Here is a 12,798-nt window from a genome sequence, read left to right as displayed (position 1 = left end):
GGAAAGAAGAAATCGAAGAGGGACGAAGAAATTGAAGACAGGAAGAAGAAATCGAAGAGGGAAAGAGAGACATGAAGAAGAAATCAAAGAGGGTCGTCATGGCGTAGGTTGCCATGGCGTAGGTCGCCATGCAACCCTCTCCAGCGCCAAGACGCCATGGCGACGCCATGACAACTATGGGTGCATGGTATTCTTTTGTATCGCCTACATTTGCTAGTAGAATGGGTATTCCACCAAAGAAGCTAACGCACGGTCTAGCAGTTAGTACTCCTACAGACAATGTTGTGGGGTTAGATGTGGTAAATGAACCCTGTCCAGTGGAGATTAACAGTCGAGACATGATAGCACACTTGATTCAGCTTGATATGACTGACTTTGATGTGATCTTAGAGATGGATTGGATGTCTGCCTATAGAGCTAGGATACTACGTGCAAACAAGAGAGTTTTGTTCAAGCCACGAAATGGTGATGAGTTCGCCTATGTGGGGAACAAGATGAGAAAGCCAAAGAAGTTGATTATTTCAGCTCTTCAGATGAAGAAGCTATTGAGCCAAGGATGTCAAGGGTATTTAGCCTTTGTGATGGACACCGAAGCCAAGGTTAAACCATTGACGGACTTGGATGTAGTGAAGAACTATCTGGATGAATTCCCAGATAACTTGACAGAGTTGCCACCAGACCGTGAAACGGAGTTTGCTATCGACTTACTACCGGGGTTGGCACCAGTGTCAAAGGCATAGTACCGGATGACACCTACAGAATTGAAGGAGTTGCAGGTACAACTGCAAGATCTTCTAAAGAAGGTATTTATCAGACCAAGTGTGTCTCTGTGGGGAGCACCAATACTGTTCATTAAGAAGGACGGAAGTATGTGAATCTGCAATGAATATAGAGAGATCAACAAACATACTATCAAGAATTGGTACCCATTGTAGAGGATTGATGATCTGTTCGATTAGCTTCAAGGTGCAAGGGTCTTTTCCAAGATTGATCTCAGATCTGGTTATCATCAAATCAAGATCAAGGAGAGTGACATAAGCAAGACAACTTTCAAATCTTGGTACGGACATTAGGAGTTCTTGGTCTTGTCTTTAGGGTTAACCAACGCACCGGTGGTGTTTATGGAGTTGATGCACATGGTATTTCAAGATGTGTTAGACAAGTTTGTGATTGTATTCATCGACGACATCTTGATCTACTCCAAGAGTAAGGAAAAACATGTCGGACATCTAAATCTGGTATTATAGCGTATGAGGGAGAAGAAACTCTATACGAAGTTCAGTAAGTGTGAATTTCGGCTTCCTCAAGTGGCATTTTTGGGACATATAGTCTCAGAAAGGGGTATTGAAGTTGACCCAGTAAAGGTTAAGGCAGTAGTTGAATGGGAATCGCCAAGAAATATTAGAGAGATCCGTAGTTTCCTAGGATTGACCGGATACTACCAAAGGTTCATTGAAGATTTCTCACGAATTTCAACTCCAATGACCCCAACTGACTCAGAAGGGTGTAAAGTTTGTGTGATCTGATGATTGTGAGAAGAGTTTTTAAGAGTTGAAACATAGACTTGTAATAGCCCTAGTGCTTACTATTCTGACTAGCATAGGTGGAATGGTAGTATACAATGATGCATCCAAGCTGGGATTGGGTTGTGTACTTATGCAACACGGCAAGTTAGTTGCCTATGCTTCACGACAGTTGAAGGACTATAAGAACTACCCGACTCATGATTTGGAGTTGGCAGTTGTGGTCTTTGCTTTGAAGATCTGGCGGCATTACCTTTATGGTGAGAAGAGTGAGATTCACAGATTATAAGAGCCTCAGTACCTATTCACCCAAAAAGAGCTCAATATGAGACAGCGGTGGTGGTTAGAGTTGAAAAAAGATTATGATTGCTCTCTTCAATACCATCCAGGAAAGGCCAATGTTGTTGCTGATGCGCTTACCAGGAAGTCACAGATTTTATCTCTTGCATCACTAGTGCGAACAACTTATTGAAGAAGCCAGAAGGTTGGATCTGGAATTATTGATTGAAGGTGCCACCATATCATTGGCAACATTGGTGGTACACCCTTCACTTGTGGAGAGGATCATTGAAGCCCAATCTGCGGAGGAGAACTTGTTGAAATTGCTAAATGACATTCGAGAAGGCAAGCATAAGGATTCAGACTTCACTCTGAGTAAGGAAGGGTTCCTCAAGTTTAGGGACAGATGGTGTGTGCCCAATAATAACGACTTGAGAAATGTTATCTTAAGTGAGGCACACAATTTACTGTGCTTTGCACATCCCGGTAGTACTAAGATGTACAAGGATTTGAAGAGATCTTATTGGTGGACAGGAATGAAAGGTGACATGGCCACACATGTGTCAAAATGTCTCACCTATCAGTAAGTCAAGGCTGAGAGGCAACGACCGCATGACTTGTTACAGTCTATACCTATTCCAGAATGGAAGTGGGACAATGTCACCATGGACTTTGTCACTGGATTACCTCGCACAATTAGAGGTATGGATGCTATTTGGGTGATTGTAGACCGTCTAATAAAGACAGTTCACTTCATCCCTATGCGAATGACTTTTCCTATGGACAAGCTAGCAAAGTTGTATGTGGACAACGTAGTTCGCCTGCATAGTGTTCGAACTAGCATTATATCTGATCGGGATCCTAGATTCACATCTAAATTTTGGGGAAGTTTTCAGAAGGCCATGGGTACACTGCTGAATTTTAGTACAACTTTTCATCCCCAGACCGATGGGCAGTCAGAAAGAAGGATTCAAACCCTAGAGGACATGCTCAAGGCCTCACTAATCTGAAAGGCAGTTAGGATGAGCACATTTCACTCATCGAGTTTGCCTATAATAATAGTTACCAGGCTACCATCGCCATGGCCCCTTTTAAAGCACAGTATGGTAAAAGATGTCGTACACTTTTAAGCATTTCTAGACAAGTTACCCAAGTTAGGGCAGGAGGATTATAATAGTGAGGAGCCAGATTGGGATGATGTAGAAACACCAGCAGAGGTTGCACAAGTGAGGAGGAATAAATGGAAATTTTATTGGTAAGACCTCTTCAATTGTAGCCAATATCTTATTACGAATAATTCCGACAACTTCAGGAGAAAAAGAGGCATTTACTTATTACAGAGATGGTGTGATTTGATGTTTTTTTTTTTTAGTTATTGGCAAAGGTAACGAGCAAAGCTACCTTTGCGATGGAGCAGGACAGAACGATGCAGATGGCCAGGGGAGCTGGTTCATCTAGACAAACTCCACTAGAGCCAGAGCCACATATTACATTTAGGAGGAGCCAGAGTGTAAGGGCCCTACCCCCACCCCTAGTCCGTGACCCAGCAGTTGAGATCCTTGAGCAGGATCATGTCGTCTTTCCTTGACAAGACTAGAAACAAAAGAAGCTGAATCAAATGTTGTCTGATGTGAAGGGGCTAGTGGGGGTTGCTTTATCTAAGTGGGCTTTCTACCACAACATTCCAGCTCATGCCACTATAGACCAGTCTTGTATGGGAAGCCAGGATTTTTTATTCTAGAAGAACCAAATCTGAAACAAACTTGAACCAAGGGTCATGGGTTGCACCAGAATTTGACCCAAATCAGACCCAACCCAAGCTCAACCAAACTGGTCTCGCATTACATATATGACTCAGCCCATAGCCTACATTCGTACAAAATTTATTTGAGGATTTTATTAAGTCCTCCAGGATTTCAAAGGTTGCATACATTCCAATTGAGGGGGTGGTGTATTGTCCAAGCTAGTCCGAAAAATATAGAGAAATAAGGGACCTATAAATTCAATATTTAGCACATAAGTTATTCATCGTGTTTTTGCTTTCTATATAAGATCCAATGAAAGCTTACAACTTTGCACCTTGTGGAACTTTTAGAAATTTGAAAAATTCAAGACTAAGCACCACTCTGTTTGACATAGGAGCAACACAACTATATTGGGGTTTCAAATCTAAACTACATAGATTTACAACTTATCATGTGCTTTTGAATGAAAATTTTCCCTTGCAACAGCCCCCACTAAAAGAAAATTTCCACCAAGTTGATGCTTCTTTGATTGACTTGTAATGAGTTTGATGTAGGAACATTTGGGTTACACAAAAAACTAAGCAACATGCTTATGAAGCTTATGCTTACATTTTGAGACTCAAATTTGTTCTTTCTTTTTTCTCTTTTTATATATAGATTTTTTTTTAGGATCAGTCTTTTATTTCAAAAGTTAGGCCATGAACATGTGACTAACATTAGTGGTTGTACGGTAGTTTTCTTTTATTATGGCAAAACACTAAGCTAGCTCTACGATGTCTTTGTAAGCACTCGCTACTTATTTCTTAAAGTGAATGAAAGAAAAAGGTCCTATTTTGGGTTTCTAGTAAGCCCTGGAAAACCACCTTTTATTCCATATTTGATAAATATCAACTTTATCTAGCCAACAAAATTCTTTCAAACCTAGAGGTGTCCCTGAAGGGACTAATGGCTGTACAGACAAGTCCTGAGGCTGAAATTTTCATTAGCATACTCTTCAACACAGGTCTGCTGATGGATTCATTCATATAAGTTTCTCAGAGAAATCACAGTACAATTCTCTTAAGAAATGAAGCAACAATATGAAGTTAGAAGTATAACCATGTACTTTTGTCATAACTCATGATTACTACAAGGCTCATAAAAGCAGAACAAATATAAAGTTATAAACAATATCAAGTCATCAAAATGTATCCATTCTGCTGCAAGAGAAGACAGAAACAATGAAATATTAAGAAAATCAAAAGGTGGCTAAGAAATGAAACCTTTTCCAGAAGTTCAACTCGATGGTTAAGATCCTCCCAATGTGCTTCTCTATGAATTGCTTCGAGAACATAAAGCAAATGAGAATGAAGAAACTCTGAACAGTGTTTGTCAATACCACAAAGAGGAATGGAATATTGACAGCCTACAAGATAGAAAGGGCAATTCACAAGTTTCATTGGGCAAACAGTTATACAATGCCTATCCATCTCACGCCTTGCAATGCTCTCTGAGCACTTCTGCTCACATGGAAGGACCTTGTAGGGACAAACTGCATCATGCTTTTCCAAGTGCACTGCACAAAAATTATAACTACAACCCTCGTTTGTACAAGTTGTGGACCTAAACATGCACTTACAGCTATGCTCAGCAAGTTCTTCTGCAGTATAAAATTTCATTTTGCAGTGGAATAAATCTTTGAAGTCAACATTCTTCAGTAGATTCTTACCAATGGCTTCCCTTCTATCCATCAACCAAAACCCATTTATTTCCATTTCTTGCACAAAATCATCTATTTTGTCCTCCCTCCTTTCACTTAGTAGCCATCCTGAAACCCGACTAAAAAAGTTCCTCTTTGAAATTGCAAAGTCATCAATAAAATCTGAAATAATATCAGTGGGATGGTCAGAAGTTTCTACATCTAGATCATCATCTTTTTGGATCACTGTTTCTGCAATATATGTTTCACTTCTTAAGTTAAGATAGTCCACCATTTCCTTTCTTATATCAACAGCCACTGAACCTGGGTTCCTGAAGGGATCACCAGTTGTGTTATCAACACATGCTGTGGCTAATCCTGGTAGAATAACTTGTGCTATTTTGTGGACAACTTCGGAATCAACAAGATCACAATGGAACAAGGGACCTTCGTCTCTCAATTCTTCATCAATCTTCTTGTTCCGTCCTAAATCTGTTACTGGTGGATCCATTCTTCAAGGACACCTATAATACAAATAACAGTAAAGTAGGTAAGTTTTTTATACAAAAATGCACTTAACAATGTACAAGCAACAGGAAAAACAAATGCAAATTCTGGATCAACTTGCTATGAAATCTAGTTAAAGTGGACAAATACAACAACATATTCTGAGGTAGAAACTAGAATCAGTCACTAATATAAACTACTGATAAAACGGGCCCCAGATAAATTCATACCACTACATTTAAGACTAAATGGTATAGTCACCAAATTTAGTCAGCCCTACTAAGGAAAAATTTGGTAGTTCAGTCATTGATTACCATGTACAAAAGAATTCTTTTTTCTCTGGTTCCATGCATCAAACAGAGATATAGAATATGCCTCCACATCAAAAAAAAATCGAACTCCTTTAATAAAGAGCTATAAAGTAAATGCACCAACATATAAAAAAAGGGAAGGTTTTCTCATGATGATAGTCCATTAATTAAAGATTGACAGTTGCAAATAAATAGCTAAACTTAAGGGATGTAAGAAAGGTGATCTAACAAAATCTTTGGAGTTGCAAGATAAGATGTTGAAATCGGGTATTGTGCCAAATAGATTGACACGCAAGTCTTTGATACTATCAATACAACGGATGAAAATCCATCGCACCCGATAAAGGGTCAACCGTGAACCGCGTCTTGCAGGGTTCGCTCTGGACTACGATACCCTCTCACATCACAAGAGGGTAAATGATATAAAAGGGAGTCGTCACCTAGATAAGGGTCTAGGACCCATAAATATCTTCCCAAGTCAGGGGAGAAATATGACTCACGATGGACAAGGCTGCGGTCTGCCCAGATCATTGGGTAAGTGTCAGGTTCCGGACTAGGAAGGCACCCAGTCTACCCGACCGAAGGCCGGTCTCCCTTTATCTAGACCATTGCTGCTTACTAATCCTACTAACTAGTCCTAACTCTAGGTCAATAGGTACAACCCTAAAACTAGGCAATTAGGTATGACACAGAAGCAATCATGCAACCCTAAGCCAAGTAGTTATGTTACCCTAAGCTAAGATTATGTTACACTAATGTACATTAAAGCTTAAACCCTAAAAGCTTAATAAATGAATTATGGAACCTAATTAGACTAGTTACACTTACTTTAAGCTAACTCTACATAATTTGTTAAAACATCTTACGAGATCCTAATTAGACTAATGAAGTAAAAGCTTTTAACTAATTGATAATATGTTATTTAATTAATTACCCCTAAATTAGATAGCTAATTGAATATACTAATTACATTAAATGTACTATACTATGTGCTAAATAACATGATACATCTATGGTAAGTGTATATATACTAATGTATGTATTGTACTATATCATTATATAATCTAAGTTGTATATATGTATACTAGTATGCGTAGGTAGATTATGCCAAGGTGGGCAATACCATATTAATTTACATAATTGGATTGACAAACCTAGATACACTAAGGGAAATAAAAGGCGGAACAATATCAAAACTATGCTGCCTTATCTTAACATACATTTAATGAAATGAACAATTCACGTGAAGAAGTTGCACGAAATAGAAATAAGCTAGTCAAGCAACTATATTAATCATTATACTAAACATGAGAAGGCCTAGTTACTTGTGTCTAAAGTTGATTATAAAATAAATCCTAACGAGTCCTACAGATGTGTATTTACATGTAAGCTGAACTGGGGCGGCAAAGAAACCAAGATTTGGTCACATGGTGTGAATTCCCCCAGGATCCCATTTTTGTACATGTACAATCTTAGGCCCATGGCGGGCTCAAACTCTCCTCACACTCAGTCCAACCCAGCTGGCCGGAGGGTCAAAAGGACTAAGACTAGCCCTGACCGTTGCACCTTCACTCAAGATTCAAATAAGGGCTGAAGCCAAACCTCGATTGATCAAAGCCCAAAATTAAGGGATCCATAAGATTCTGATTGATCCAACCCCTAATCAGTTGGAATCAAAGCTACATTATTGGCTCGACCAAGTCCAAGGATATAAGCATCCACTCTTATTGTGCAAGTCACAGTGGTTTTTAAGATTTAGAGTAAATGCTTATCACTTATCAGTTTCTTAACCCAATTTAAGAAGTAAATAACATCTGCACTAAGAGAAGCACACCCATTGCCGCAATATGTTCCAGACTGTACATGCTGAATCTGCATTTCAAGCAACATTATATGCGACATACAACCCCATCTAGTATTTCCCGATGATGAGAAGAACTAGCATGTAAAAAAGGGATCAAATTGATGATGAATACATAGCCACTTAATGCAGTAACCATATAAAGATAACCAAAAATAATTGCAGCTAGAGCCCAAGCGACACTGGGACAGCAAGACCAAACCATTAGCAATTCAGCAACTTAAATGCCCTCTAACATATCACATATAAAAACCAGAAAGCAGAGCTCGACAATAAACTGAAATTGAATTTAAGAAACTGAAGGTTTAATAAAACAGTGCACCAACTAGACTCCAATACTAAATGACCAAGTTCAGATCTTGTAAGCTGAGAAACAGAATTGGGAACCCGAATAGAGAACAATGATTCTCCTGATAAGTCAATAAATCCAGAATGTTGAAACCTAGGTCTCTAACAATATCAGATCTGGAGTTTAGAACCAGATAGAAAGGAACAGAATAATAATAAGCACTGACAAAAGCAATTGATGTAGATGAAATGCAGGAAATAAACGAACAGCGAAAGGGTAAGACCAGACCCAAAATAAGATTTCAATCGGCAGGACGAACAAGGTAGACATGGATACAAATTCAGATTCAATGACCTGTGCTGAACTTCATTTTTTTTACCAACCATTACCAAACCAAACCCGCAAATGATCAAAATAGAGGTAAAAATCTGGGCTCGAATAGATCCAAGCAAACCGGGTCAATAATATTAATGCCTAGATTTATAATAAAAAAAATCAAGCATCATTAAGAAAGGAAGAAAACCCAAGTCCTCCTCACAAGCCCAATGGAAACTGCAGCACCATTCCCATGGCCATTTAGAGAAGCAAAAATTGGATTAGTTGATTTTGTAAAGGAAGAAAAGAAACCCAACAAATCCAAATAGCTCAAACACAGCTACCACACAAACCTCAATACCCATACCCTGAGCTAACCAGAACACACAACAATCATAGGAATCGAAGAACGGACTTAGTGTCAAACCCGCCCAGAGTGGGAAAATGTGATTTTTTACTCCACAGATGTGTGGGGACCACCCCTACTGGCCATAAACACTCTCCAGTGGTAGAAGGGAGTCTTGGGAACCACCACATACCCCTGGACCCCACCAGAGTGCCCAGAATTACTGAGAATCAGTCTAAAAATGCATTCTGGGAATGGGCCTAACCTGCCAAACAGGCCTTAGTAGAGGCTGGTCTATAAATAGAGGACTCAGCCTCATTTTAGAACCTCTAGACACCGCTGAAACCGTAGGAGAGAAGAGAAGAGAGAAAAGAGAGAAGGAGAAGGAGAAGAAGAGAGAAAAGAGAAGGAGAAGAAGGGGAGGAGCTCACCCTTGCATCCAATCTGCTCCAGCAGCCTACTAGACTTGGTTCAGGTATAAAACTATACCAACACATGCTGCTGTACTGCTGTTTGCTATTTTTCTCCATGAATCTCTGATGTTTTGGTAGCATTTCTGGCCCTTGGCAGCCCAGATCACCTAGGGGCTGCCATGTACTGCTTCAGATCCAACATGCAAGCTGAATGCATGGAAGATCTGAGCTTTTTAATGATGTTTTACTTCTGTATTACTCTTTGGACTGAAATCAGTCCCTGTGCCAGGCTGCACTGCCTTATTTCACCCAGATCTGGCAGTTTGGGGCTTGGATCTGTGCATATAGGCTAGCCCTTGCCTGGATCTTGGTAGGGACAGCCTACTACCATGATTATACATGTAAATCTGCCCTTGCATGCAGCCCAAACCATGGCCTGAAGCTGGAACTCAGCTGGGTTACTATTCACTGGGCTGTCTGGGCAGCTCCTGGCTGCCAAGTGGTGGGCCCAGGTCATGATCCATGTGGACCATGGCAAACTACCCCACATGAGGTCCACAATGACCCAACATGCATAAGGGATCGACCATGACACTGCCTATGGTGTAAAACCCAAGAAAATGGGCCTGTTCACGTTCTAAACAAGCGCTGGGTGATGCACTGGGCGATGCACACATCACCCAGAGACATCACTAAGAGAATTAAACTGGCTATTTTTGCAGATCTGACTTTGGGGCTTCCACCCATGGATTGTACACAGTGTAAGGAGGTGGTAAATGACCAAAATACCCCTCCTCACATCTGTCCATAATTATGAACACCTTGGGTACCCAAGCGGGCCCCGCAGGGCTTGGAAACCCTATCTGTGTTGGTCCTGCAGCACTGCTGACCTGGGGACTGTGTTGTAAGACTGTTGGGACCTAAAACCATGTACTACAGTGGTGAATTACCATTCTGACCCTAGACCACATTCTCCCGATGATGCACCGGGACATAGGCCTAAAGCCTGGTGCAAGGCCCAGAGAATTTCAAGTGATCTTAGACTGAGCATCAAGTTAGACCAGTGAGTCTAGATCAACACTAGGACATCCAAGAACAATTTTAAATATTAATAACACATGTCTGATTTGACACTTTAGGATTTAACCCTGCGCTCGAGGTGCACTGCCAAACTACAGCCAGAACTGAAATAGCAACTTAACTTATAGAACCAGACCGAGGTGATTGGAATTACACCATGAGTGTAGGTGTAACATGACTGATGGGTCATGACAACAACAACAGCAATATTCACTGTCTTTAATTACTTTAAATTGTTTTATATTCTTATTTAAATTCTGAATCTTATCTGGTGGACATTGGAAATGGATGATAATGCTTATATGTGGAATTGCTAGATTATATGCCATAGCCGACTTGGAAATGAGGCCTGTGGTAGCCCGTAGAATGGGATACGATTGACACCACCCGACTTATACTATGTCATATAAAATGCATATGGCTAGGAAATCATCACCCGTGCTACGAACCCTTGCCAACAGGGGTTTAGGTGTTGGATACCACAAAAGTGTGAGGCCAATGTCTTGAAAGGCATTATTCGGCCAGTTGACCCATCATGATCATTAGGACGTGGTGGTAGCATAGAAATGTGTGAGGCCAATGTCTCAAGAAGACATTGTTCAGTCGGTAGGCCCACTAGTCAATAGGGCTAGTGGTAGCACAGTGGTAACCTAGAGGGCCGGTCAAGCTAACATTGGGAAGGGATGCTGGAGCCGACTGGTCTTCTCCGACAACTCAATAGGTGTATCGTGGGAAGGGGTTAAAAGCCCGCACCAGGGATACATGTATTGGGGATTGTAGTAGCACTAACCCGCCTTAGTTGTGATATTAGGTGGCTAATAAATAAAATAAACTGCACCTCATATAGGACTCATTTGGTTGTGCTTGCATGTGCATGCATGATTTATATTTCATTCACGGGCTCGGTGGAGCTCACACTCTTGTATATTCTCTTTTAGCTGATTTTGCAGGTACTGGTTTGCCAATAGATGATGAAGTTGTTGGTGGATTTGTAGATCTTCCTCACCTTGTTGTTTAGCGACGATTTTGTGATTATTTAAGTTTTCTTTCTTTCAAAAAGTGTAATTACCAAGATAATGTACTTATTGAACATAAATGGATATGTATATGGTATAACATAGGTATTTGGGATTTTATTATAAATGATATAAATCATCTATGGGAAGTTCAGTCTTCCGTTGCACTCTGATATTCTTTTTATTATCTTTTACCCTCATTGTGTGGTTTGTGACGTGTAAATACTGCTTCTTGATCCTTGGGGATTGGCGGATGTCGTAGGATATCCGGTCACTTGCCTAAATCCTCACAGGGGGTGGTTTGGGGCGTGACATCTAGTCCACAATCCCAATTCATCATTTTTTATTTAAGGTCCAAAAAATTAAATCCCAAACAAAATCATGAACCTTTGATTCAGGGGAGAAATCCCAGCCATAGATTTCAGTGCGATATAAGGTTCCAGAATAATTGGGCAGCAGCTCCCATGGGTAGAAGAAATCCAGGGATAATCACCCCCTGGAGAAGGTGATGGTCGTTTCCGATACCCAGATTTTCAGTGAGGGCCAGTCACGGTGAATACAGTGCGATGAACAAACCAGAAATAAAATGGGGGAAGGGATTATTACAGGACACAAATAAAATGAAATGAGAAATAAAAGAGAAGAAGCTAAAGAAAGAAACTATAAGGTCGCCAAATTTGCAACAGAGAACATGAACAATCGCCGGTGAATAGAAATTGCAGCGAGATCAGTGAAAATTTTCACCATGAATGGAACCTTCAAGTTCTCAACAGGGAGGTGCAGCTCAATCTGGATCTCATGCTTCAACGGAATATCTCAGATTGGAGCATCACAATCCACCATAGGCATACATCATAATAGATAACATTCAATTCCAGCATTCACAGAAGATTGATTGAGAAGAAAAAAAAAAAAATAAATGGAAGATGAAAATCAAATGAGAATCACAGGCGAGAAAAATAACAAAAGCAATGAGAGATAAAATTAAATCTAACAATTTGTTAATCACAATTTTGCTATGAAAATCTCTAAATCCATAATTGGAAGAGCACTCTACCTTGAAGATGGAAAGCTTCAACGAAAATCAAATCTGGAGTTCACCATTGGTAAAATCGGTAACCAATGTCCATGAGCTTATAATCACCAAAGGCACCTCACAATAAATCTTTATTGAACCAAATACCGAGACAATCCAAGGATCATATCTTCAAATCTTGGAGATAATGAACCGTGACAAAAAGCCGAATCCGAAGAAGTAAACTAAATTACCGATTCGCAGTTGAAGGCCGAATGAACTACCACAGGGACTTGCCTCTGTGTCTAAAATCTTGAATCCTCACAAACACTCTCTCCGCTTCAAAGCTCACAGGGAAAATGAAAGCGAAGATTCTAGGATGGAGGTTCTCAGCTGGATGGGAATTCAGAAGAAAATAGA

The 12,798-nt window shown here is 40.2% G+C and overlaps 1 protein-coding gene across 1 annotated transcript; it reads right to left on the bottom strand.

The window, feature by feature from the left end:
* Positions 1 to 4,704: 4,704 nt before the first annotated feature.
* Positions 4,705 to 5,759, bottom strand: LOC122669176. Its single transcript, XM_043865865.1, has one exon. It carries the CDS (start codon positions 5,734 to 5,736, stop codon positions 4,720 to 4,722), a length of 1,017 nt encoding a protein of 338 aa, XP_043721800.1. The 5' UTR covers positions 5,737 to 5,759; the 3' UTR covers positions 4,705 to 4,719.
* Positions 5,760 to 12,798: the final 7,039 nt, after the last annotated feature.

Source organism: Telopea speciosissima, chromosome 7, assembly GCF_018873765.1.
Source record: "Telopea speciosissima isolate NSW1024214 ecotype Mountain lineage chromosome 7, Tspe_v1, whole genome shotgun sequence".
NCBI lineage: Eukaryota > Viridiplantae > Streptophyta > Magnoliopsida > Proteales > Proteaceae > Telopea > Telopea speciosissima.
The sequence above is the reverse complement of the archived record's forward strand: the minus strand, read 5'-3'. Positions and strand labels throughout refer to the sequence as shown.

What these genes read in the sequence shown, in the direction of transcription:
- LOC122669176 (XM_043865865.1), bottom strand. Translation starts at nt 5,736, where the DNA reads ATGGATCCACCAGTAACAGATTTAGGACGGAACAAGAAGATTGATGAA.